The sequence below is a fragment of the Rana temporaria genome, chromosome 1, assembly GCF_905171775.1.
Source record: "Rana temporaria chromosome 1, aRanTem1.1, whole genome shotgun sequence".
NCBI lineage: Eukaryota > Metazoa > Chordata > Amphibia > Anura > Ranidae > Rana > Rana temporaria.
Window position 1 is genome coordinate 327,287,076 of NC_053489.1, and position 27,335 is coordinate 327,314,410.

The 27,335-nt window shown below is 40.6% G+C and overlaps 1 protein-coding gene across 2 annotated transcripts in view; it reads left to right on the top strand.

Moving 5' to 3' along the window:
• Positions 1-27,335, top strand: part of SVEP1 (sushi, von Willebrand factor type A, EGF and pentraxin domain containing 1) — a 503,752-nt gene that overhangs the window by 278,423 nt on the left and 197,994 nt on the right. For both annotated transcript variants that reach the window (XM_040360718.1, XM_040360710.1), the window contains exons 16-19: positions 5,159-5,392; positions 13,939-14,100; positions 21,160-21,321; positions 22,326-22,487. In XM_040360718.1, the coding sequence (XP_040216652.1) occupies positions 5,159-5,392; positions 13,939-14,100; positions 21,160-21,321; positions 22,326-22,487 (720 nt within the window). The remainder of the gene's footprint in view (positions 1-5,158; positions 5,393-13,938; positions 14,101-21,159; positions 21,322-22,325; positions 22,488-27,335) is intronic.

The following is a 27,335-nucleotide window of genomic DNA, read 5'->3' on the forward strand; positions in this document are numbered from 1 at the left end:
AATTGAGGGAGCCACATCAGATGAAGAAAATACTTAAAATTCTGCGTAAAAGTAAGTAAATATATATTGGGGTTGGGGGGGGGGGGGGTGGTGATTGTCTGCAATAATGTGTTGCCATGTATATTTCACCATCTGCCTCCTTGGCCTGCTTGTAATTTTAAAGACATGTTGTTATTTATTTTTTAGAACATAAATAACTACATATTTACAAACAGTGTTCTTAGTAAACAACGTAACATCACATAGTTTATCAGAAAGGCTCGGTTATTCCAGGAACAACACACCTGGACATGGCTCACTGGCCAAAAACTTTGTTTGTAAACATTGTGTAAAAGCTAGTTCTAGAAATAATATGGTAATAAAGCAGATGTTTTCACATCTGCAATGCAGAGCACCTGTGTCTCCCCAAATCAAAAATGGGTTTTGGTAGGGTCTCCCAGAAATACAGTTTAGGGGGGACATCCATGTGTGTCACTTTGCTAAAAAGGGGCAGGATCAGAGCTTGCCATATAGAAGTAATTGCAAAATGTAGGTTTGGTGAAAGATAAAAGTAACTAAATGAAAGCATCTTCTAAGCAATGTGTGCGATTTATGCTCTCCAATATCTGTGTGCTGATGAGTCTACATTTTTTTTGGTTTATTTCAGGGGAAAGAAGTCGCCAGCATTTGGAGGAGGCAGAGAGGGCCAGACAAGGCCAAAATCTGCCATCTCAACATGTGGAGGAGGAGGAGGATGTGGAAGGAGAAGAGGATGTGGAAGGAGAGGAGGATGTGGAAGGAGAGGAGGATGTGGAAGGAGAGGAGGATGTGGAAGGAGAGGAGAATGTGGAAGGAGAAGAGGATGTGGAAGGAGAGGAGGATGTGGAAGGAGAGGAGGATGTGGAAGGAGAGGAGGAAGGAAGAAAGGAGGAAGGAAGAGAGGAGGAAGAAGTAATTTTGGACTTAGAAGTCATAGCAGATGAAGGGCAAGTGGCGGAAGAACAATTTGGCGAATTGAAAGAAGGTGGATTGATGGATGAAGGAGGAGTCCAAGATGATGGGGAAGTGGTGGAAGAAGGAGGAGTGATTGAAGATGATGGGGAGGTGGTGGAAGAAGGAGGAGTGATAGAAGATGTCGAAGAGGTGGAAAGGAGAAGCCCATCAGGTCAGTGTCACCCTAGCTTGATTCAAAAAAACATATGTAGATAGGCCTCATTGAAAAATAATATTGTAAATGCCATTTTTTTTTTTTGTTTTAGGGGAGGAGGATGGTGTGCCAATATTTTCACGTGCAAGTGCTGCTATAATTATTCAGCAGGTAATGGAGTGCAGCACTGAAATGCACAATATGCGTGAAAGGATGTTTCTCATGGAACAGAATGTAACAAATGTCCTTTTGGAATGCAGCACGGAAATGGACAATATGCGGCAAAGAATGATGGTCATCGAATCTAATTTTAAGAACATTATTGACATGATGGGCCGTGTCAAAGACTGAAACACCCCCCGCCCATCCCCCGCCCCCACAAACATTTTTACAGTTTGAATAATGAATACGCCAAAATTTGAAGATACACACACAGTGTGCCAACATGTGCTATCTGCCATCACAGAATATCTAATGTCTGTGCTTTGTGGGTCCAACCCCCTCCTCCATCCTCAAGTAGTTGAGAGGAAGGGTTTGCTCCCACAAAACACAGACATTGATCACCCATGATGTCAGATAGCACATGTGGCCATTTGTCTGTTGAACCAATGACATTTGGCGAGTTTGCACTGAATGTGTGTATCTTCCAATTTTGGCGTGTTCCAGTGTGAAAGCACACCATGACTGACTGCTGTTGTGAGTTTTTATATTTTTGGAATTGGATTTTGTTACTTTTTGACCATGTTGAACATTTTGGGATACTATAAAGTTTAGACCATAAAGAATAAACAACGCCAAAAATTTTTAAAAATATATATATAGAATTATAAATCTCTCTAATCACTGAATTTAGTGAAGTAGAGATTTGACTCCAAATTCTCACCTAAAAATTTTCTTTTAGAAAAACACACCAAAAACAAAAAAAATGGTTAAAAAATTATTTTTTTTTGTGCCTAAAAAATATGGCCAAAAAAAAATTTAAGGCGGTAAACACCCCACCAAATATAATCTATATATATATATATATGTAAACAATAAATCTAACTATATTTGAGTAAAAAAAAAGTGAACTTGTTAATAAATGTATAATCTGCATAATATTTTTGGTTGAATTACCTGAAAAAAAAAAAAAAGTTTAAAAAATTTTTGAAGACTCCTAAGTACAAAAGCAGGGAGTAATGAAAAAAATATAAAATTATTTTTGGGGTCATGAACAAGCAAAAATTAAAAAAACTTGACCTCAACATTTACAAATGGAGTTGCTTCTTATTTCTAGACTCAATACCCTGTTTGTAGATGAGTGAATACTGTGCAAAATGTGGTTAGTTACTAAAAGTGGAGAAATCAATTATGCATTACAATTGAAGAAGTTAGTTAGAGAACCAGGAAGACAGAAAAAGAGAAAAAGCATTAATGACAAACAACTGTATAAAGTCCAATGGTCTAATTATTTATTATTTTTTAGAATATTCCTTTCTTTGGGGGCCGAATTAGAAAGAAATATGATCTGGCATAGCAATGGCCCCCCGACCCATGAAGTACTCAACATATTTGTCGCGTACCTCACGAGCTGATTGGGGGGCCAAGCCAGCGCGACCAGTGTCCAGCCCGGGAAGGGGATCTGAGGGTAGTCTTGCCTCAGAACCGATGTCGGGTAGGTACGTCTGGGAGTGCCTGCGTAAAAAGTTGTGCAAAATGCAGCAGGCAAATACAACGGTGTCCAATTTATATTCCGCCAGATGTATCGATGTCCTGAACAGGCGGAACCGGTTGGTGAGTATCCCAAAGGCATTCTCGACTACCCTCCGAGCCCTGGCCAACCGAAAATTAAACACACTCCTCTCTGAGGTGAGGGTCCTCTGGGGAAAAGGCCGCATGAGGTGAGGACCAAGCCCGAAAGCCTCGTCCGCTAGGAACACAAACGGAAGTCCTTCCACATTATCTTCATCTGGTGGCAATGCCAGACCACCAGCTTGGAGACGATCATAGAAATCAGTCCGTGCGAACACTCCCCCATCAGACATCCGGCCGTTCTTCCCCACGTCCACATATAGAAACTCATACTGTGCCGACACCACCGCCATCAACACAATACTATGATAACCCTTGTAATTATAATAGTAGGACCCCGAGCGGGGTGGGGGCACAATGCGGACGTGTTTCCCATCTATTGCTCCACCGCAGTTTGGAAAATCACACCGCTGGGCAAATTGGGAAGCCACAGACTGCCATTCCTGTGGTGTGGAGGGTAGCTGTGGGGACAAACAAAATTAGAGATTTAGTACTTTGTAACAAATACATCCTACAAGCATCCTTGTGACAGTTCACAGTATTAAAATTGCATTAGAAAAATGTGCATGGAGAATTTGGGAAATGAAATATATAGGGCCACTTCATTAAGAGACTCCACAGCCCTCTGATGGGGACAATAAAAGTTTGAAGGGGGGGACACAAAAACCAAAAAGTCCTGTTTGAAAAAATGGCAAGGTGGGTTTGTCCCTAGGATAGCATGCTGGACAGGTTAATATTGGGTAAGGGACAAATATGCAGGTAGGCCAAGAATAAAACATGTAAAGCTGATATCAACATGCATAGGGAGAAAAGGTAACGTTAGTTAAACACACAGCATATCTGGGAAAATAAAAATAAAGTTAGTTGGCCACATTATTAGAGCCAGGAAACTTACCTTAATATACTCCTCATGCATAACTTTGATGATGGCAGCACACGTGTCCGGTATGATGACCCCAAGCGCCTGCGGAGAGATGCCTGTCGAGAACTTGAGGTCCTGCAGGCTCCTCCCAGTCGCCAGGTACCGCAACGTGGCAATAAGCCTCTGCTCGGCCGTGATGGCTTGGCGCATCACAGTGTCCTGCCTCGTGATATAGGGGGACAGAAGATCCAGCAGACGGTTGAATACGGGGTCCGTCATGCGGAGAAAATTCCTAAAGTCATTAGGATTATTCTCCTGGAGTTCCCTAAGCAGAGGCATATGTGAGAACTGGTCACGCTGGCGCAACCAATTCTTGGTCCAGAAACGCCTCCGCCCCCTGTTTCTGGCCAAAGTACTGGACAAATGAACATATCCAGCAGCCATCCCATAAACAGCACCAACTCGCGAAAATTGACGCTGCTGCTCCATCATGGCTTCAAACCGGCCGGCTGGTCAGTCAAGAACACACTGAAACAGAAAGCACTCGCAAATCCAGCACTACCTGCGACAAACGCGTGACAAACAGATACGAGCGCACAGGATGCAACTGCTAAAGCAGAAACAACCTGCTTGCCTATAGCCGAATGACAACTACGTTACCGCAAGCACACGCACTGAACCCGTGAATACACGCTGTCAAAGCCTGGAGACCGAGAAGCGCGAATCAGCTCTAACCAAACCTTCACTAACACGAGCAAACACGTAACTAGCAAAAGAGGAACAGAGGGCGGCGCCATTAACTTTGGTCTTCCCCTTTATAGTGACGTCGTACGTAGTTTACGTGCACGCGTTCCGGTACGACGGGAATTTGGTCCGCTGGTGTGTACACGCCAGCGGAACAAAACACAAATCAGCCTTGTACGCCGGAAACTGTCGGGCAGACAGTTTCCAGCGCACAGATCCGGTCGTGAGTACAAGGCCTAAGCTGCTTCTAACCAAACACAGCCAGTCACAAGCCTGAACTGTCAATCTCAGCTTGCACCAGTGTCTCAGACTTCATCAGTACTTATTCGTTTTTAAATCTGCCTAGATAAAGACAGTCGCATGCTGCATCATACTGACAAATACATGGGGAAATAAGAAAAAACTATAGAGATGTTACATAAAAAAAATGTACTAAGGGATGCCGGTCCATGGACAAGTTTATTGTGTTAGTGCCTATCAGTCATTAAGCTGCTTTAAAAAATAGCCATGCAATATATTTAACATGAAAGATATGATTTTTTTGGGACTGTACTGTATATGTGTGTCAGTAATTTTCGAGAATAAGAAAAACGCTATTTATTATGATGTGTTGACTCTATTCCTTTTATTTTCAGCAAGTGTACCTTTGCCAAATAGAAGGAACGATTCTCTGGAATCAGATAACCAGCAGCGCCTTCTTAAAACTTTAGAAACTATAACGAATCGGCTAAAGAGGACTCTTCGAAAGGCCCCCCTATACTCCTTCCAGTTTTCCTCGGAGATGATTATTGCAGATAGTAACTCACTGGAGGAAGGAAGGGCAGTTCTTTTCTGCAGGCCAGGTTCTGTATTAAAAGGACGGATGTGTGGTAAGGGAACTTGTGCTTTTCTTTTATGTCCAATATGTTGGCTCAAATTTCATTCACCTCCATGTGTTCTTTTTTTATTTTTTTTTCATTTATAGTTTTTTATTACGCACTTCAGCAAAGCACAAAGTACATATAACCGAAAAAAAAAAAGGAATTCCTAATACCGCCATGTGTTCTGACATTATGACATTTTAATTATTTACAGAAAAAGCCAAGTAGCATTCTGGAAAGAGCAGTCTTTTCAACCCTAAAATTTGATGTTTAAACAGACATTTTTAGTACAACCCCCAGTAAGGAGCAAAAACAGACAAATAATAACACACACGTTCATGTAAAAAAGAGGGGATATTTAAAACTATGAAGACACTTTACCAATAGAATGTTTTGCCTGTAGAATATGGCTTTTTAAGCATAAAGGTCAGGCTTCAGCTCAAATCCCCATCCATCAGTCACGCCTCTGGGATATGTTTCACCCGCACCCAGCTTATACGCAGAGGAAACATGTCAGAAGAGCATGACCACTGAGCGGGGATTTGGGCTGAAGCCTGTTTTTCATTTACTTCATACTGGAGTTGAATGCACCATGTGGCATTACTTCTATGCTATATTGTAATATTCCTTTTTAATTGCCTCAAGTTTTACAAATAATACAGACAAAAAAAAAAAGAACATAAAACTAGACTGTGGTGTCAAGAGCTTTGTAAATCTGACTTTTAAGGCAAGTATAGTGTATATAAAAACAAAGCCAAATCTGCGCTATCGTATTAGTGAGCAGCCACAAACAATCTAGTGAAACAAGAAAGCAATATATAGTATACAAAAAATTGTAGCGCTAAAATAAAATTAGAAAAAAGACACTGAGAGTCTATATCAACACCAAATGACAGTGTGATCAAAATATAAGTCCATGTATGTGCATAAACTTGATAGATGAATAAACCATGTGCAGAAGCTTATGCCAAACCCACTGTGATTCACGATAAACTTAACGTGTGAAAACAACAACCACCACCAGGAGGGGAGGCTTACCAGATATATTGAACCCAAGTGAGCGTACGCTCAAAGGGTCAATAAAACTGAATGTAAGTAGATGGAGGATGCATCAGCAGGAACTATGTATGCAATCGGCAGGATACGCTGAAAACATCACTTGAACCAGGACAGGGGGAGGTATCAACAATTTGGAGATGACTCACAGAAGATCAAACCATACCCGGAGTGCATAGAGGAAATGAAAGGCACATAGTGTGATTCTGTAAAAACATAGGAGGTTTAATGACGGTTAAAAACACTACAGTTGGATGAGTAAAAAAGGACATCAATATAGAAATGTGCATGGCAGCAGTAGAGTCCCGACGCGTTTCGCATTATCTGGCATCATCTGTGAATTTATGTGCAAAATAATAGAAGACAAAAAAACTCTTCACAGTTAATGTTGTACCTCCATTAAATGTAATCATATTGCTACATTTAGAGGTGCCTCTCTTCTCTTTTATACTCTGTAGCTCCTGCTGGAATTTGCTTCTAATCCATTTGTGGAGCTGCCATTTGTGGATGGATATTTTAGGTCTCATGTACACTACTGCTGGTAAACGGATGATTAGGAGCAGTTGGGCATTTTTCAGCTGCCCCTGACCTCTCCTCTATGTTATCTTATCAGTACATGTACACAGAGTTGTTTATAGTATTTTCTAGGCAGTTGAGTTTAGAAGCATTTTTTGGAATGCAAAAAAAAAAATATGTTCAGGACGGATGTTCAGAGGATTTTGAAATGCCAAATGCCTGTAACAGCCTGTAAATGCTGCTAAACGTGGTAACACATTTAACAAAAAAAAGGAAAATTATTATTTTATATTTTTAAACACTTCTAGACGCAAATGCGCATAAACGCGTCATGTAGACACGGCTAAACGAATGTTTTTAGACGTCGGTCTCTAGCTGTCAAGTAAAATTGTTTAGGAGAGGTTAAACAGCCCGTGTACAAGAAGCCTTATGGTTACACAACCTATCACATTGCTAAAATCTTTTTATATGAATTATAAACTGAAGGATTTATGAATAAATGGTCATCTGAGTTTCTATTATTTCTTATGGGGAAATTTGCTGATATATTTGAGTGCTTTGGATTACAAGCATGTTTCCGGAAAAAAATTATGTTAGCAATCCAAGGTATTACTGTATTTGTAAAATGTGTCCAATGTTTCAAATTATATAATATTCTATAAAAAAAATAATACAATAAATAAATAATTTTGATATGGTAAGAGGATATCTGTTTGAACAGCCTCTAATAAGATGGACTTAAAGTGTTACTAAACCCACAACAGTAACATCAGTCGGTATATGCAGTAAAGCATGCTTGTTATACTCACTGTGGAACCTAAGGGGGTTAATCCTGCACATTGTGCAAAAAGGCTTTGAGCCTGTTTTCTCTGATCCTCCCCTTCTTCCACTGTCCCCAATACATCTCTTAATTCTCAGTTTGGTGTGTATTGTTAGAGAGTATTTTTGGGGGAGGATGCATGTGATTGGCAAAGGGCCCATCAGCACTATCCAGACAGAGGGTCAGGGGTCATGCAGCCTCATAGGACAGTCAGAGAAGAATGGCAACTCCTCCTACAAGCTTTAACCAGTGCTTGGCTGGACACTGATAAAAGTCACAAGACTGCTTTATACTGCTGATGAGAAAAAAGTATTTAGCAGTTTATATTTACTAAAAATATTTGCATTTCATGTTCTGTGTACTGTGGGAGACCCAGATATAGTGAATGCAGGGTCCTTTTTGTATGATTGGGCTGAGTGGCAGAGCCACCAGCTGTGAGGATAGATACCTTTCTCCTCACATTCTTTAAGGCTCAGTTCACACCTATGCGTTTTTTAATTATTTTAGCAGAAAGCACTGCCATCCCTTTAACATGGTTTCCTATGAGACACGTTCACATCTATGATTTTTCAGCTGCTGCATTTTTGGAAAGGGTCAGAGACTTTGTAAGGCTGGATTCATACCTATGCAGTTTTAGTGCTTTTTGCAGATTTGCTTTACAGGACGTGTTCCATAGGAAACCATGGTAAATGGACTGTAGTGCAAATCTGCAAAATGCAAAAAGCACTAAAACTGCATAGGTGTGAATCCAGCCTAAAAGCAAAACTGTGCATTTTTGGTTCATTAAACTTTACCGGTGAAGCTGCAGAAAAGTATGTAGTGTGTTTTGCCGCAATCTTAATGCATTTTCCCACAATTTGCATTTTTTAATCCTCTCATCAAATTGGCGAAAAAAAGCATAAGAAATGCAAAAAGCAAAATGCATCAAGAGACGTATGAAAAATGCATAAAAAATGTGTGTAAAAACGCAAAATGAACCGCAAAAAAAAAGCACTGCAGAAATGTATCAAAAGCAAGCTGCATAGGTGTGAACCAAGCCTAAAGAACACAGTTGGAAGAGTTTTATCTGTTTGCCAAATTGTGAACACAGAATGTTTGTGCAATTCCTGTGTGGCTACAAACCTGAGCCCCATCCTTAACGAAAAGTGCAAATGGTAAAAGAGAAAGTTGGCACTCTTGCTAGGTGACCCTGAAAATATAGAAATATGATAGACAGTGCTCCCAGATTGCAAAATGTAATTTCTGGCTAGAAAAACAGGACACTTGCAAAGAAACAAGAGTCTGGCAGGCTAAAGCCCTGGTGAACTACAAACAGAAAACACTAATCAGCACCCTATGAAATGCCTTGTTGGCATCTATAGATAGTAATCTAGAGTTGACTTTTCCTACCATGTTTTGGGTTGGCCAAACTAATATTAATCCTACCTGGTCTGAGTGGATAAAGCGAGGCAGCAAAGGGTTGAAGCTGCTTACCAGGGTCTTTATAGGTATCTTTTGATAATTTAAATTATTAATTATAAGGACCTGAGTCTTTTTGTGTCGTAAAGCAATATAGACTACTAGAAGGTTTTCTTCTGTTGCGTTGCATATTTGCAAGCTACGAAACAAGCTTTTCATGTTAGTGATTAATTGGAATTGTTTTATAGAAAAGGTTAAAGAAGCCATCCAAACCTGGAGTTTTTACTGTTTTAGAACCTTTAATCATTAATAAAATGGCAACATATATGCATTTTAATGCAATAACTTGAAGGGCAATGCTGAAATGAATGGTTACCTGCTGCCTACCTCTAACAATGCTACCCTGCAGTTGTTTATCAAAGGACCCATGCAGTGAGAAAGGGAATATCAGCATAGCATGTGGCTGGATCAGTGTGAAGATTGCTTGTTTGGCAGAGTGCCTAATAGCAGTGTACAATGCTCCAGAGTCCTTATACTGAAAGTCTGATTTTTTTTTTTAATTGTGGTTGTATTTTATTTGAAAAAACTATAATGGTAAGGAAGGTAAGGAAGGTTTTTGAGCTGCCCATAAATACCAATCAAATCAATGTAAATTCTTCTAAATGTAACTTGTTCAACAACAACAGCTGTAATGTGTTTGTTGCTATGGGGAGAATAGATACTTTTTATTAAATCAACGGCATACCATTTATATTATACAGTCTCATTATGTAAAATGTTTTAAATTAATCCTGAGGTTAGCTTGTCTAGTGACAGCAGCAACTAGTGACTTTGATTCCATGCTCAAGGTTTTTTTTATTAACTAAATAGATAAAAAGTGGCGATTCGGGACACTATACATGCACTATAGACATTCTTTTTTTTTTGTACTAGCTTTCAAAGCAGCCTGTCTACTTGAAGAACATTTAGGCTCGCTGAAAACAAAATGCCAGTATGTGCTTACATTCAAACTGCAGATGGCAGTATTTCTTTGCAGTAAAAAATTGCATTTTGCCTGCTATCACAGTAAACAGCTTTTGCTCATGACTAGTATAGATAAAGCGGAAGGTTTTGAAAGGTAAACATTAATCAAGCATTTTTTAAGCGCATTGTGCAAAAACCTGGCAGAAATCTTTAAATAGAAAACAAAATAAGGAATTCATAATGTGCCTCCGGATTCAAAAATTGCAAGACACTAATGTGTCCCAGGTGAAAAATCTGGGCACTTCTGGGTCAAACAGAACTGAATTCAATTGGTAATAAATAGCAAGAATTGTTCATAAGCACGTAAGGAAAAGTCTTGTTTTAAGTATGTCCAGACTTTATTTAGAATCACTTCATTCCATTGTTCTTTAAATGTGTACTTGTATTTTAAAAAGTCTCAGTTATGAATGTAATATATGTTAATACTACCCAGCATGAAAAACGTATGGGGTCACAAACTAATTGCATAGGGGCTGTAAGTCAATGTTATGCTTAAGAAGGGTCTTGGTTAATGCAAAATGTTATATATATATAGTGTTTCAAGGTCTCGGGTGTGAATGGGAAGCAGGTCACCTTCTCATACTGGTCACTGGAAGTTCAACATGTCACCTCATGGCAAAGAACTGAGAACTGAGGATCTTAAAAAAAAAAGAATTGTTGCTCTACATAAAGATGGCCTAGGCTAGACCCTGAAACTGAGCTGCAGCACGGTGACCAAGACCATACAGCGGTTTAACAGGACAGGTTCCGCTCAGAACAAGCCTTGTGATGGTCGACTAAAGAAGTTCAGTGCACATGCTCAGCATCATATCCAGAGGTTGTCTTTGGGAAATAGATGCATGAGTGCTGTCAGCATTGCTGCAGAGGTTAAAGGGGTGGGGGGTCAGCCTGTCAGTGCTCAGACCATACGTGGCACACTGTATCAAATTGGTCGCATGGCTGTCGTCCCAGAAGATAATGCACAAGAAAGCCTGCAAACAGTTTGCTGAAGACAAACAGACTAAGGACATGGATTACATGTCCTGTGGTCTGATGAGACCAAGATAAACGTAATTGATTCAGATGGTGTCTAGCGTGTGTGGCGGCAACCAGGTGAAGAATACAAAGACAATTGTATCTTGCCTATAGTCAAGCATGGTGGTGGAAGTGTCATGGTCTGGGGCTGCATAAGTTCTGCCGGCACTGGGGAGCTACAGTTCATTGGGGGAACCATGAATGCCAACATGTGACATGCTAAAGCAGAGCATGATCCCTTTGCTTCAGAGACTGGGCTGCAGGGCAGTATTCCAACATGATATCGACCCCAAATACACCTCCAAGATGTCCACTGCCTTGCTAAAGAAGCTGAGGGTGATGGACTGGCCAAGAATGTCTCCAGACCTAAACCCTATTGTGCATCTGTGGGGCATCTGTGGAACTCCATGCCCAAGAGGGTTTAGGCAGTGCTGGAAGATAATGGTGGCCACACAAAATATTGGCATTTTGGGCCCAATTTAGACATTTTCACTTAGGGATGTACTCACTTTTGTTGCCAGCGGTTTAGACATTAACCTCCCTGGCGGTATGATTCTTTCAGAAAAAACATGCTGAAAGCGGTACCATTATTTGCAAGGAAATTTGGCGTTTTATATTGTAGGTCTGTAATTTTTAGAAATAATTTACTTAAATCTGACCAAACAAGATTCTAATAGGCATCCCGGGTATGACATTTTTTTAAAAACAAAATTATAAATTATAATATAATAAATAATTATAAATAATTATAACAAATAATAATATAATTATAATAAAAATTATTCAATAATGTAATCAAATTAAAATCACTGAAATTTGCTCAGTTGCAGAATTGTTGCTGTCATTATTTTTTTTTTTTTATGACGAATTTCCCCACAAATCGCTATCGCACAATTCTGCAAGTGATTATAATTTATTATCGCTGTTTTTTAGCTGATCTAAAACTATTTTTGACATAAAGGGACACTTTTGGTTGCTATGGACAATCTACAGTTTGCAGGGAGAAAGAAACGTTTTTATTATATAAAATGACATGCATGACACAGGACAGACCACTAGGGACAGGGGGGGTGTGTTTTTTTTACATACAGTACTGTAATCTATAAGATTACAGTATACTGTATGTAAGGTGTTTGTTTACGTTTTTGAATTTGGCGCCGTTCTCCGTCCCCGTGCGTCGTAACGTCGCAGGGAACGGAGATCGGCGTCACACGGAGGCACTATGTGAATCGAGCGAGGTCCCGCTCGCTCACACAGCGTGGTGGCATCGCTGGATCCAGGGACAAGGTAAGTAAAAAGTGCCTGTGGATCTAGCGAGGCAAGCCCGAGACTCGGGGTTACCGATCGTAGCAGGAAAATCTAACCCCGAGTCAGTCTCGGGAACACCGCCAGGAAGGTTAATGGGTGTGTGTTGAGTTATTTTGACAGCAAATTGACACTGTTATACAAGCTGTACACTCACTACTTTACACTGTAGCAAAATATAATTTCTTCAGTGTTGTCAAAAAGAACACCTTTGGGATGAATTAGAGCAGAGACCGCAAGCCAGGCTTTTTCTCCAACATCAGTGCCTGACCTCACAAATGCGCTTCTGGAAGGATGGTCAAACTTTCCCATAGACACACTCCTAAACCTTGTGGACAGCCATCCCAGAAGAGTTGAAGCTGTTATAGCTGCAAAGGGTGGGCTAACTCAATATTGAACCCTACGGACGTGTGTGTAAAGGCAGGTGTCCCAATACTTTTGGTAATATATATATATATATATATATATATATATATATATATATATATATATATATATATATATATATATATATAAGTGCAGTTGCACTATGCAAGAGCAGTGGCTCCAGAGCTTGGTAAATGAGCAGAAGCTCTGCTGACTTCCATTATCCAATTATGTGCAGGCAAAAATGCTGTTTTTTTCTCCCTTGCTCCTGATTAGGTGTTTTTTTGCAAAGTGAAGCTTTATCTCATTTACTAAGCTCTGGAGCAATTGCACTTGCAGAGTGTAACTGCACTTTGCAAAGTGCACAGCTGTTTTGCCTTTAGTAAATCAACCCCACTGTGTAACTTTTGTATTATGTAGGACTGATTGTTTTAGCTAATGGTAGTATATTGTCAAAGGAAATATTACTGAGTAAAAAATGGAGCAGTCATTATTCACTATGTGAATGTGCTTTGGCTTCAAAGCTACCATTGCCTGAAGTCCCGATGGTTTCCCTTTAAATTCCTCCATTATATTTTTACTTAATTCTTGTAAAAGTTTGATTTGCATCCTAATTATAACTTTGCTCCATAACGTGCATGTTTAGGTTAACCTGTGAAGTGCTGCACAATAACAGAAATACCTTGATAAAAAGGAAGAAACATGATGCTCCTTTCCCTTAGAATGTCTTGATCAATGTGAAATACTGAACTCTTGAGTCACATTATAGGATTAAGATAAATCAGCAACAGTCATCCTACCATTACCGTTCTTCTTCATTTGCTATCTCTGATGGCAACTTAGAGTAGACAGATAACCATTACTTAGCAATAAAGAGCACCTGTAATAAATCTTAGTGAATTTCTTATTCTGGTTACCAAGATCTAACTAAAGAAAAGCAATTAAGACTTTCTGCAGATTTGAGTTTGATATGGTAACTTGCAGCTCTGTGATTTTTGTGCCAGTCTTTATGTATCATGAATTGTCTCATGCATGTATCATTGCCTTATTTTCACAGTAAACTGCCCAAAGGGTACATTTTATTCCCTTGAACATAACATGTGTGAAAGTTGCTGGATTGGCTCATACCAGGGTGAAGAGGGCCAAATGGACTGCAAAAGCTGCCCTGTTGGCACTTACACTGAGTACCTCCACTCAAAGCGTATATCTGAATGCAAAGGTATGTAAAATACAATGGAAATGAGTTATTAACTGTGAACTGAACTATTATCATTGTGATATTTATTAATAACAGGACAATAAAGTTGAAATGTCATACTATTTTACAAATGCCAGTACAAAAAAGGTTCATATGGCCACCAGTCAGAGCAACAATGAATATTATTGATAATATTGGAAGCCGCACAGACTAAAGAACTACTCTCTCACTTCACTGTTTTCTCCCTAAGTTTTGTCTACATGAGAAGATTAAGGGAAACTGAATGAGCCTTTTTTATTTTAGCACTGTTGTAGTGTTCACTGAATAGTATACATAAAACACAATTTGGTTTTTCATGTTGTCTGGCACTGTCTTTTAATCATGGAGTTACTATGGAAGACAATTTGTGTTCCATTAGTATAGAGCAGGCAGTTGCCAAAGTAGAAACTGTAATGTCAAGGGAATTCTCCACTCCAGAGTTTTCTCGGGACAAGTCTTCAATAAGCAGTTAATATTCTTTTAAAGATACAGACACCTGTGCCTAACCTTAAAGGGGTTGTAAAGGTACATTTTTTTTCCTAAAGAGCTTGATTTACCTTAGTGCAGTCCTCCTTCACTTACCTCATCCTTCGATTTTGCTTTGAAATGTCCTTATTTCTTCTGAGAAATCCTCACTTCCTGTTCTTCTGTCTGTAACTACACACATTAATGCAAGGCTTTCTCCCTGGTGTGGAATGTCATTTTCACCCCCTCCCTTGGACTACAGGAGAGTCAGGACACTCTCTGCGTTGCAGATAGAGAATTGAGCTGTGTGTTAGTGGGCGTCCTGACTCTCCTGTAGTCCAAGGGAGGCGGATACATGCATTGTAACATGCATTAATATCCACGTAACCACAATGCACGTTCACTTGCAGTATTTGACCATTGTGGTGCCTTTGCATTCACTCTGAATGGCAACCATGTGGATATTCAGTAAGTACAAATGCAAATGCGCTATGACTCCCAGATGTGAACAGTCTGTGCCTTGTGATGACTGTGTTGCCCAAAAGTAATGCAGGTGCATTTTTTCATGCGTGGAGGCTTGTTAACCACTTGGGATCCGCCTGCTGTCAATTGACGGCTACAGCGCGGATCCCAAAAGCCAACAGGACGTCAATTGACGTCCGCCCCTTTGGGTGGTCCCCGCGCGCGCTCCAGAGCGCGCAGCGGGGAAAATCTGTGTTGGCCGTGTCCCTTGGACACAGCCAATTACAGATCGCCGCGAACGGCCAATCAGAGTGGCCGTTTGCGATGTGATCTGTGCGGCCAATGAGAGATGGTCTCATATGTAAACATATGAGATCATCTGTCATTGCCGGCTCACACAGAGACAGCGGTGCTGTCTCTGGAGAGGAGACCGATCTGTGTCTCTTGTACATAGAGACACAGATCGGTCACCCCCCCCAGTCACCCCCCCTCCACCTACAGTTAGAACACTTTATAGGAAACATATTTAACCCCTTCCTCACCCCCTAGTGTTAACCCCTTCAATGCCAGTCACATTTATACTGTAATTAGTGCATATTTATAGCAGTATAAATGTGAATGGCGCCAAAAATGTGTCTGATGTGTCCGATGTGTCCACCATAACGTCGCAGTCCCAATAAAAATCGCAGATCGCCGCCATTTCTAGTAAAAAAAAAATAAAAAAAAAATAATTCTGTCCCCTATTTTGTAAGCGCTATAACTTTTGCGCAAACCAGTCGCTTATTGCGATTTTTTTTTTTTTTACCAAAAATATGTAGAAGAATACGTATCGGCCTAAACTTTTTTTTTTAATTGGGATATTTATTATAGCAAGAAGTAAAAAATATTGTATTTTTTTAAAAAATTGTCGCACTTTTTTGTTTATAGCGCAAAAAATAAAAACCGCACAGGCGATCAAATACCACCAAAAGAAAGCTCTACTTGTGGGGAAAAAAGGACGTCAATTTTGTTTGGGAGCCACGTCGCACGACCGCGCAATTGTTAGTTAAAGCGACGCAGTGCCGAAAGCTGAAATTTCACCTGGGCAGGAGGGGGGTATATGTGCCCAGTAAGCAAGTGGTTAAAAGACCATTTAAAGTGAATGGGTTGCCCTATCACAACTCACTTTAATCTGTAATGTGCATAGATGTGATTCATACCATATAGCATATATGGACAGTAAGGACTTCGGCCTCGTACACATGTCCGAGAATCTCGTCAGGAAAAACCTGTCGTTTTCCCTGACGAGATTCTTGGCAAGAAACTTTTGCCGCTGGAGTGTACAGACTTTTGTTTTAAAAGAACAGCGGTTATCTTGAAATGAAAGAACGCAGTGACGTGATCGCGTACGACGAGCATGCGCTCGTCACATTCGATGCCGTCGCCGCCATCTTGCTTCACCCTACCTATGCCGTGGAAGCTACTGCACATGCGTCAAAGTCATTTCAAGCATTCACATTTCACCTTAAAAAGAAACATGAGAGTCCTGAAAGTGAGGAAATATCGGTATGAAGCTGGTATTTCTGAAGTAGGACCCCTGCATTTGGGGTTTCAGGGCACTCTGTACAGTGTGTGAAACTAACTGCAGGACACTGTAGATGCTTGTTCATGAACCCAGCTAGTTTTAAAGTTTTACTGGTTTACGTTAATGAATTTGTTTAAAAATAATGTGATGTTTAGCTTCTAGCATGTAACAAAGCATAACTTTTTTTTTTAATTGTATGGATAATTAATCTGATTGTGCCAAGTGTCAGTGCATAAAATAAACAGATGAGACCGTGCCTAAAATCAAATTGAGTGTTTTCTAAATTAGCCATACCAATTGGTGATATGATATGAGAAGATTTTAAGCTTTTAAAAGTGTGGCTGATGTTTTAAAACTTTAAGCATTTCACGTATGAGCCAGATAAAAAATTTGCTTTGATCACTGAGACACTGGGGCTGATTTGCTAAAGAAGTATAAATATTAATTTACAGATTACAGTGAAGCTGTGCTTTCTTTGAATACCCAATAATTGCAGTAGAATGTGATGGTGATGGCTGCCTCCACTCTGCTTTGCAGGGTTATTTTAAACCACAGAAGTCACACTTCAGCTGCAGTATAGGCTAGGGCCGTCATATTGATTGGACCCTGGGCAAGCATTTTCTTGGCCCCCTCTATTCAAATGCAATTTGTACCACCCCAACAAAGTATTAGAAGAGGGGGATATAGAAATAGTACATGCAGTGCATTATTTTAAAGCATGGGGCCACCATACCAGGAGCAGATGAGGAAGTAGCATTGTGGTAAGGATGAGGTATACTGCAGCGGGGTGCAGTATTATAGAGATTGGATTCTCCAGTACCAAGAGAAGGTAATATGAGGTGGAGGCAGGGTAAGGAGAAAGGGGTACAGAATTCTAGAGAGTGGGGCTTATTAGTTGTACTTGTGAGCAGAATGCGATGGGGAGTATGTAAGGGTGTACAGTTGAGTAGGGCTCCCAGTACTAATGGGGGGGCATGTGGCTGGATACACAGTAGGGGGGGTGCAGGGTTATGCAAAATGGGACTTGCTAGAACATGGGTGCTTAACCTGTGGTCCTCCAGCTGTTGCAGAACTACAAGTCCCATCATGCCTCAGCCTTTGGGAGTCATGCTTGTAACTGTCAGCAGCTTGCAATGCCTCATGGGAAATTAAGTTCTGCAACAGCTGGAGTGCCACAGGTTGAGCACTCATGCCCTAGAAGTATGATGGGGCAGTGTTCACAGTAAAGAGATGCAGTATTTAAAAGAGTGGGGTCCCCCAGTAAAATAAAGTGAGTAGGGTACATACTAAAGAAGTGCTGTTTTATACAAATTGGGCCTTCCCAGTACTGGAAAGTGGCCGCATAGGGTGGGAGGAAGAGTGCATAGTATTGGGTGCAGCGTTATACATGGGAATGATGGGTGCTCTCTTGTACAATCAGGGTGCAGTGTTAAATAGAACAGATCAGTATGGGGTTGGAGAATAGTAAATAGTTGGGGTGCAGTGTTATACATTCTGGGGAAGTATGGGTTTGGGGAAGGTGAATAGTGAGTGTTACAATGTTAGACAGTGTCAGGGCTAGCAGTGTGAGCGGAGCAGCATTTTATAGGGTACAGTAGGCCAGGGAGTGGGGGCAAGGTGAATAGTGAGGGGTGTAGTGTTCTATGAGGTGTGGGCGGAGTGTATAGTGAGGGGTACAGTGTTCTCTGTGTTAGGGGAAGGGTCTATAGTGAGGGGTGCAGGGTTATAAAAGGTGTGAGGAGGGTCTATAGTGAGGGGTGCAGTGTTCTATGGGGTGGGGATGGGGTGTATAGTGAAGGGTGCACTGTTCTATGAGGTGGGGATGGGGTGTATAGTGAGGGGTGCAGGGTTATATGTGGTGGGGCAGGGTCTATAGGGAGGGGTGCATGGTTATACTAGGTGGAACGAGGGTCTACAGTGAGGGGTGCAGGGTTATATGTAGTGCGGGCAGGATGTACATTGAGGTATTCAGTGTTCTATGGGGTGGGGGCAGGGTGTACAGTGAGGTGTACCATGTTCTATGGGGTGGGGGCAGGGTGTACAGTGAGGGGTACAGTGTTCTATGGGGCGGGGGCAAGGTATATAGTAAGGAGTGCAGGGTTCTGTAGAGTAAATCAGTATTGGGTGAGGGGTGCAGGGTAGATGGGAGGTGCAGGAAGAAGAGAGGGCTCCCGCATAGGGTCAGGAGAGGAGCAGAAGGCAGAGGACAGTGTTTGAGGGGGACCACAGATAGCCTGGCATGGTCAGAGGGACTGCGGATCAGAGCCATCTGTTCTAATCAAAGGCGGGAGGAGCCGGGCAGCAAGGAGGGCAGCTGCTACTCTGGGACCAGAGCCCAGTCTCTTTCTGTAGCACATCCGCTTGGCTGGGTGGTGAGTCGGCACTGCGAGGGAGGGACACAGGGACCAGGACTTACAGGAGGGATCCGGGGACACAGCCAGTGCTGCACTGCACTTGCGCCCCGCCCCACATTCACTTAGCTGCTGCCCCTGCTCCGTGTCACCCAAGAGAGTCGGGCACAGCACCGATCACTGGGATCCACCATCCCCGACGCCAGCCATGCTCTTCCATACACTGCACTATTGGGCCCCCAACAATGATTGGGCCCTGGTCAGCTTCCCATTTTGCCCCACCTTAAGGGCAGCCCTGGTATAGGCAGTGCCTAGACTATATGATTGCTGACTACAGCGGGTCCCAGGCTGTCGTGGAAACTCTCAGAAGTGAGGACCTCATTGGGCAGTGGTCATCAACCTTGTTCTCAGGGCCCACTAACAGGCCAGGTTTGCAAGATAACTAAAATACATCACAGGTGATATAATTTGCTGCTCAGTGATTGCAGTATTCTAGTCTGCATCTCCCCAAGGTAATACATAAAATCTGGCCTGTTAGTAGGCCCTGAGGACAGAGTTGATGACCACTGTCATAGGGTGTCTGGGCTGGACTACTGACCAGAGGTTACACAGTAGCTTCTGACTTGCCCTCCAGCCAGTGTGCTATCTAAGAGGACCTTTAGTGCAACAAGAGGTTTTGTTAACCGCTTTTCATGTTTTTCCTTACTTTTATTAAAATTAACCAGTATTGGATTACCAGTGACTACAGAACCCCTTCTTCTGATTAAGTAACATCCATACTACCAGCCACTATTTTCAGCTCAACATGTGTGAAATATTGTGGTTGCCACTTAATGTTTATAAAGTTTGCTTGCAGCATGCCAATGTTTTAAGTTTGCTGCAGGGTAAATCTTGCATTGAGCCTCAGAGTTTGCAGCCTGTTGCAGTGCTCTAGCAATTTAAATATGCCACATAATGTTTCTGGAGCTGCAAAATTTCTGTGTGCTGCAAGATAAATCCTGTGTTGCACCTTTAGAGCTTCAGGTGCCCCAGCATAGAATAGGTACTACATAATGTTTCTGCAGGTCAAACTGCAAAGTTTGTAATGCTTACTGCAATCCTGTGTTACATCTGCTCCTGTTCTCCAGCATTCAAAATTATGTGTGGCTATAGTCTTTTTTGGATAATAGATTCTAATGTGTATCTCAAGATAAAATGTGCCTTTTTTCTCCCCCTTATACTGTGGCCTAACCAAACTGCTTACAATATTTGTGGCTTTTGGCTCTCAGATAACACACTATAAACCTACATTTTCCCTCTTATTTGCTGCTCATTCAAGCATCTGTGTACTGTCTTGATGCTTGCCAATTTCTTAAAAGTCTATATTTTGCAAGTCTGTCTGTAACACATGTAAAGGCAGGCTTGGGCCCCTTTCCTTTCTCCATTTAAGACTGTTTCTTTATAAGACAACATTGTTGTTATTTTCAATTATTGTTTCAATATGTATGGTCTTTGCATATCTTTTATGACCCCATGCACATTGAGCTCTATTGTTATTATGTACATTCTGCAATCTTTTCAATAAAAATATTGAAAACAAAAGTTCCATATTTTAAATAGTTGGGTAATGATTGGAAATACAGTGATGGCTAGGGGTTGGGAAATGTGGGGATGTGGATATGAAGTATTTGTGTAAACTAAGACAATGCAGTATGGTGCTACAAAAAAGCTTACAAATGAATCTACTCTATTAAACTGGTGTCACTGCCTAATTTGTATGAAGTTGAGATCTTTAGCTTTATTAACTGTAAGAGGAAATGTTCCTATAGCTTTTAGATCTATTGTTTGTGTTACTTTTACTAGTCAATTCAGGCCTATTACAGCACAATAAAAAATGTAGCATCAGAGCCAGTTGTACCAGTTGTTTTTTTTTAAGTTGAAATGAATCAGATTGGTGTTATGCTGCTGTATTTAGGCCAATGTAAAGTGTAAAAAAATCAATTACACATTCATATGCAGTGCCAGAATATGGTGTTGTAATGGTCATTTTAGAATTATCTTTTTAATTCCAGTTAGCTTGGCTCACCACAGCTTTTTTTATTTGAACACAGTCAATAAAATAAAAAGGAAGAACATCACCATGAGCAGATAAAGCAGACATAAATTACACTTAATGTAAACACATAAGTTTTCTTATATGTAACCTTTGATTTATTTTAGCTCAATGCAAGCCAGGCACTTACTCATCAAATGGTCTGGAGACCTGTGAGTCTTGTCCACATGGCACATACCAGCCAGTGATGGGATCCAAGTTCTGTCTTGCCTGTCCAAAAGGAATGTTGACAGTTAAAAGGGGATCTTTGGATGTCTCGGAATGTGGAGGTAGAATGATAAATAATAAATAAGGCATAAAAACCTTTTTGGAACTAAAAATACATATACAGTAAAATGGAATTCTGTTATCCTAAACGTTGGTACCAGTCTTTTTTTAATATCTGCAGCTTTCTTTAAAAAATTCCAGTTATGGATATTTTTTACATAGTTACATTGATCCAACTTGAACCAATTATACCTTATCTAGTCATTTCCCTTGGCACTCCAGTGATGTGCACTTATCTGCACTCATCTGCTTCCGGTTTTTACTCCGAGTGGCTGCCCTGCTGCATTCCAAACAAAGGAGGTTGGCTACCTGGCACAGGTGCCATTCAGAGAATGCTTTACAGTTTTCTGAATGCATGCACAGCGACTTCTGATTGAAAGACGTGGGCAGGGCAGTGACATCACACTTGGACCAATGTAGCCATGTATAAAGTATCCATAATTGGGATTCTTCTTATACCTAATACCTGGTGATCTTGCCATGAATGTCTATGTTCTATCTCTCAAATATGCCCTTCTTTGTCACACTGTCACCTGATCCACTTATAAACACTATAAATGGCCATGTCAACATAAATTTTGTAGGCATGTGTCACATTATCACTACCTGGAAGCCAGCCTATAGCCATTATTAGGAAACGGCTGCATAAAGGCTGGTGATAAATATTACATACTTTGTAATACATGACAATTACAATGTACATGAATAAAGGTAATAAATACACGACAGTTATATATATATATATATATATATATATATATATATATATATATATATATATATATATACAAAGGTTGGGCATTCTGTTTTTTATTTTGATCAATAGATAATATAGTGTGTTATTTATAATTAAATAGAATTTGACTGTAATCACAATTTACCATTGTTGCTATTGCATTTTTTTTAACAGAACAAATTATTTTATTTTTGTTATTTATGAAACGTTCTCTGCTCACAGCATGGAGATTTAAGCATTTGATTTTAACATCCGCTATTTATATTTAAGTTCCATGCCACGCTGGTGAATTTTCTCGGACTGGATTGGTGCCATGCTATCCTTGTCCCAGGGACTACTATCAGCCAGAACCAGGGAAATCGTATTGCCTGTCATGTCCGTTTTACGGAACAACAACTATGACTGGTGCCAGGTCGATAACAGACTGTTCAAGTAAGCTGCCTTTTGTACTCATTGAAATTCTGTGTCTGTGTTAGCAGAACTTGTTAGCCTGTTGTGTGATGAACTGAGCGATACAGGTAGCATATCTTGCTAAAAGCATAATTAGTTCTTTGAGTAAGTTATATTTCTTTAAACCGTACTTTTTATTACAGAGTATTATTAATCTGTCAGGGTACATTGCCATCAGTGCAATGCGTTAGGATTCCCTTTGTGCTATTTCTGTCATGATGGACATGTTTCTAGTTCTTAAAAAAGCTATATGCACTTATATGTGTTGCATCCTGCACATACAATGATGTGAACAGTCCTTTTATACAGTATGTTCCATGCTGCATTCTCGCTGTATTTCAAATATAATAAAATGCACAGAACTTACAGAAGAAAAAAGCTAGAAGAACAAATAGTACTGTGTGCGTATTTGAAATGTATTTGTAACTGTAAATTGTAGATGTTTGGCTTTCATAAAGTGCAGTTTGTTAATATATCCATACGTTATCACTTGCTTAAATGTGCCATTAACTGTTTTACAGCTATAAACGACACAAAAAGTAATTTAGCTTTGTGTTCCTTAATACATTTATAAATGTGTTTGTTTATTGGTATCAGAGGCTTGCAGTCGCTGTATACTAGGCCATAGACTAGGAAAAGGAGAGACAGCACAAGGAGATCAGTTGTACTTCAGTGCCAATGTACTACCAATAATTAAAGTGTTACTAAACTCACAACAGTAAAATCAGTCTGTATATGCAGTATAGCATGCTTGTTATACTCACTGTGGAACTTAAAGGGGTTGTATTGGTTTGTTTTTTATTTTCTAAATAGGTTCCTTTAAGCTAGTTGGTTCACTTACCTTTTCCTTCGATTTCCCTTCTAAATGTTTCTTTGTTTGAATTTCTCACTTCCTGTTCCTCCTCAGTAAGCTGTTCTAAATGACTTTCCACCACTCGGATGATGGGGGCAAGCTTACTGAGGAGGAACAGGAAGTGAGAAATGCAAACAAAGAAAAAAGCATTTAGAAGGAAAATCGAAGGAAAAGGTAAGTGAATCAACAATGCACTAGCTTAAAGGAACATATTTAGAAAATAAAAGACGAGCCTTTACAAACCCTTTAAGGGTTTAATCCTCTGTGTTGTGTAAAAAGGCTGTTTTATCCCATATACACAGATCCTTCCCTCTCTGCACTGTGTATCTGGGAAATGCCAGCTAACATAGACAGGGTAGCCAATCGTCACATGCTCAGTTGTGTCTTTTATGCTGGAGAGAACAGTTTTTTGTTCTCAGAGATAGTCAGGTCACATGATATTGACATCACACATGCAGTGGAAATCTCCTCCTTTCTGAACTCTCAGCACGGAAGAAACTCTGCAGTTTATCATGTTACCATGGTATGTAGATCTTGCAAAAGGATATAGAGTGGCAATATTTTAATGTAAAAAGACGATTTATAAGCTGTGGGCACTGTGGGGGGGGGGGGTCAGATTAACTATTTTTGTATTACAGGGTTTAGTAACACTTTAAAGTGGAATTTAAGGCAAACCCTAACGAGCCTTAAAACTGTCCCCTTCCCCCTCCTAATACCTGTGCTGACTAACCAGTGTAAGAAACATCTGTATACTTACCTGATTTCAGGCCACTCTGGTCTGTTCATGTGATCCCGCTCCCCTGTGTCAGCCAGCAGTGCTACAGGGGAGAGTAGGGAACACCACCAAAGGATGGTCCATGGTCTGTGTTATGTGGCACAGCTTTGTAATTCTCAGGACTAGCATGGCAGAAATACATCTTTTGGCAAATAACACAGCTCCCTTATACAGCTTGTATCTCATCTGCATATTTTCTTGTTTTCTTAGAGTTCAACAATAATTGCTAGAGATGTAAATGCCTAAAACCAAAATGTTGGTTGCTATGAATTTATGTAAGTTTTACATGATTGTTGCTTTTGCGCTGCTATACTGAATAAGCTTATATGTGTTAAGTGATTTTTTTTCACTCTACAATAGATTAATCATAATAGGATGAAGGTCGGTTGACAAATGGAACCTCCTGCTTTGTAAACAGCTCTCTCTGTGTTTGCTCCAGTGATAAATGATGTTAAATGCATTAATATGGCCCATGTGGATTTCTCAGGAACAATAAATAACAATGATGTCTGCTTTATGAATTGGCACACTGCTTCTTGGTTGATGCAGTTGCCTATGAATTGCCTCTGTGGAATGTTAAAGCAAATCACACAAATAGAGGTGAAGGCCATAACAAAACTATGTATGGTTTCCACCTCATCCTACCCCACTTTGAGAGAGATTGATTCCAAAGGATTTGTAATTCTTTAGTGGAAAACTCATAAAAGGCAAAAACGGTTGAGAATTTAATGCCTGAAAACTATATATAACTGCTGTGGTAGTGTTGCCTCAGGTCATCTGTTTAAAATGGAACTCCACACAAATATAAAAACAGCTTCAAAGTGTAATTTTACATTCAAATATAATTTATAGCTGGATTTATCTTAATATCAACATCCCGTGTCCTGAGCCAGTCAGAACTCTTGCCAATTGCATTTCTAAATGTTGTCAGTCTGCCCCATGTACATATTAGAAAAAGAGGGATGATATCATCATTGAGCTGCTACTCAATCACCAATCAAGGTTGGTTTTAGAGTGGGCTGTTGTATTTCTTAAAGCAGTTCCTCAGTCAGGTTTAAATAAAATAAAAGTCAGCAGCTTCAAATACTGTAGCTTCTGACTTTTAATAAAAGGACACTTACCTGTACAGGGATCGACCACCGGTTCTCCTACAGTCTTTAGGTCCCTGCATGTTTAGTGTGGGAAGCTGGCTGTGATTCCTTGCAGCATCACATCCTGCTTCCCAGTGCTTGCCGTGTAAGCCGTGCTGCACTTTGTACATGGCCCTGCATCCTCCTGAGACCTGTGATTTGATGCCTTGGGGGTTTCCAACCCCTTTAATAAAGAGGGACATGTGAAAAGGGTAAAAACAGCTGCAGCGCAGAACAAGTGATACCGTAAGACCCAGAATTTTTTCTTTTGCATGTAAATCAAATATCAGAGAAAGCTTATAGGGAATCATGGGCCAGATTCATAAAGAACTGCGGCGGCGTAACGTATCGTCTTTACGTTACACCGCCACAAGTTTTCAGCGCAAGTGCCTGATTCACCAAGCACTTGCGTGTAAACTTACGGCGGTGTAACGGGCGTGTACCATTTAAATTAGGCGCGTTCCCGCGCTGAACTGTCTGCGCATGCTCCGTGTGAAAATTTCCCGACGTGCATTGCGTGAAATTACGGCGCCCTGACGTGTTTTTTGAACGGCGACGTGCATAACATACTTTCGTATTCCCGGACGTCTTACGCAAAAAAAAAATTGGAAATTTGACGCGGGAACGACGGCCATACTTTAACATGGCTGTTCTAAAGTTAAGCCATGAAAAAGCATGACTAACTTTGCGACGGGAAAAACCGACTAGCGACGACGTAACGAACGCGCGTACCTTCGTGGATCGCCGTAAAAGCTCATTTTCATACCCGACGCTGGAAAACGACGCGAACTCCACCCAGCGGCGGTCGAAGTATTGCATCCTAAGATCCGAAGGCGTACGAAGCCGTACGCCTGTCTGATCTTTGCCAAAAGCCGTCGTATCTTTTTTGTGAATTACAAATACGAGATAAGATACGACGTGGCAAATTTGAAAATACGCCGGAGTATCAGTAGATAATCCGGCGTATTTCCTCTGTGAATCTGGCCCCAAGTACTTGTCATCTCTTAGATGCTGCAAAGGCTTGTATACCGATGAAGTGGAAATCACCACTCCCGCCAACCATAGAGATGTGGATTTGCAAAGTAAAAGAGATTAGCAGACTAGAAGAATTAATCCTTTCAGCACAACAGGAAATATATTTAAAGACGTGATCCTCCTGGAGGGCCTTTCTGGCCTCTAGGGGAGAGGTTTAATGAGGGTAATGCTGAAGTGTTATTGTGTTATGTTTATGTGGGAGACTGTAGAGAGGGGATGTGAGAGAGAAATTTTCTTTTTTCTTTTTTATCAGGAGGGAAGGTTATAAATATGGTTCCTGCAATGGGTAATAGGGAATGTATAACTGTATGTAAGACTGTTTATTTTGCTTTGTATTATTTTGTTTCAAAATAAAAAAATATTAAATAATAAAAATAAAAAAAAACAGGTGCAACGTTCTGCAATGAAAGTGTACATGGATTAAAAGGGCATTGTTAACCTTTTCCTGATGGCCGTACATATATACGGACCAGGGGTCAAGTCCTGTGGAAAAAAGTGTGGGAACTCCCACCCAAGATCCACTCCCCCACCAAAAAAAAAAAAAAAAGATACTCTCATATGCATAATTACTAAACTGCATGTTTTTTTTTTTTTCCGATCCACTGCACCTTAGTAATCCTTTATGTTACTGGCCGCTTCCTGTATATGGATTCCTCGGGTAGTGCCCGGGTATTCCGTCACTTCCTCGATGCCGCAATGTCTCCTAGGAGCTTTTGTCATTATTCCCAGGAGACATTGCGGAGGTCTGCTGCGAGTTATCGCAGGATTTAGAAAGAGCGACAGACCTCCGCAATGTCTCCTGGGAACAATGACATAAGCTCTCAGGAGACATTGCGGCATCGAGGAAGTGACAGAATACCCGCACACTACCCAAAGAATCCATATACAGGAAGTTGCCAGCAGAGCTTTTTTTCTCAGAAAATAGGTGCAGGAACTCAACCACGACCCCGTTCAGATTTCACAAACAGTAAAAGGGTATTAAAGGGGCATTAAATACCAGGATTGCATTACATACAGAGTGCAGAGTTCAGGGGGGT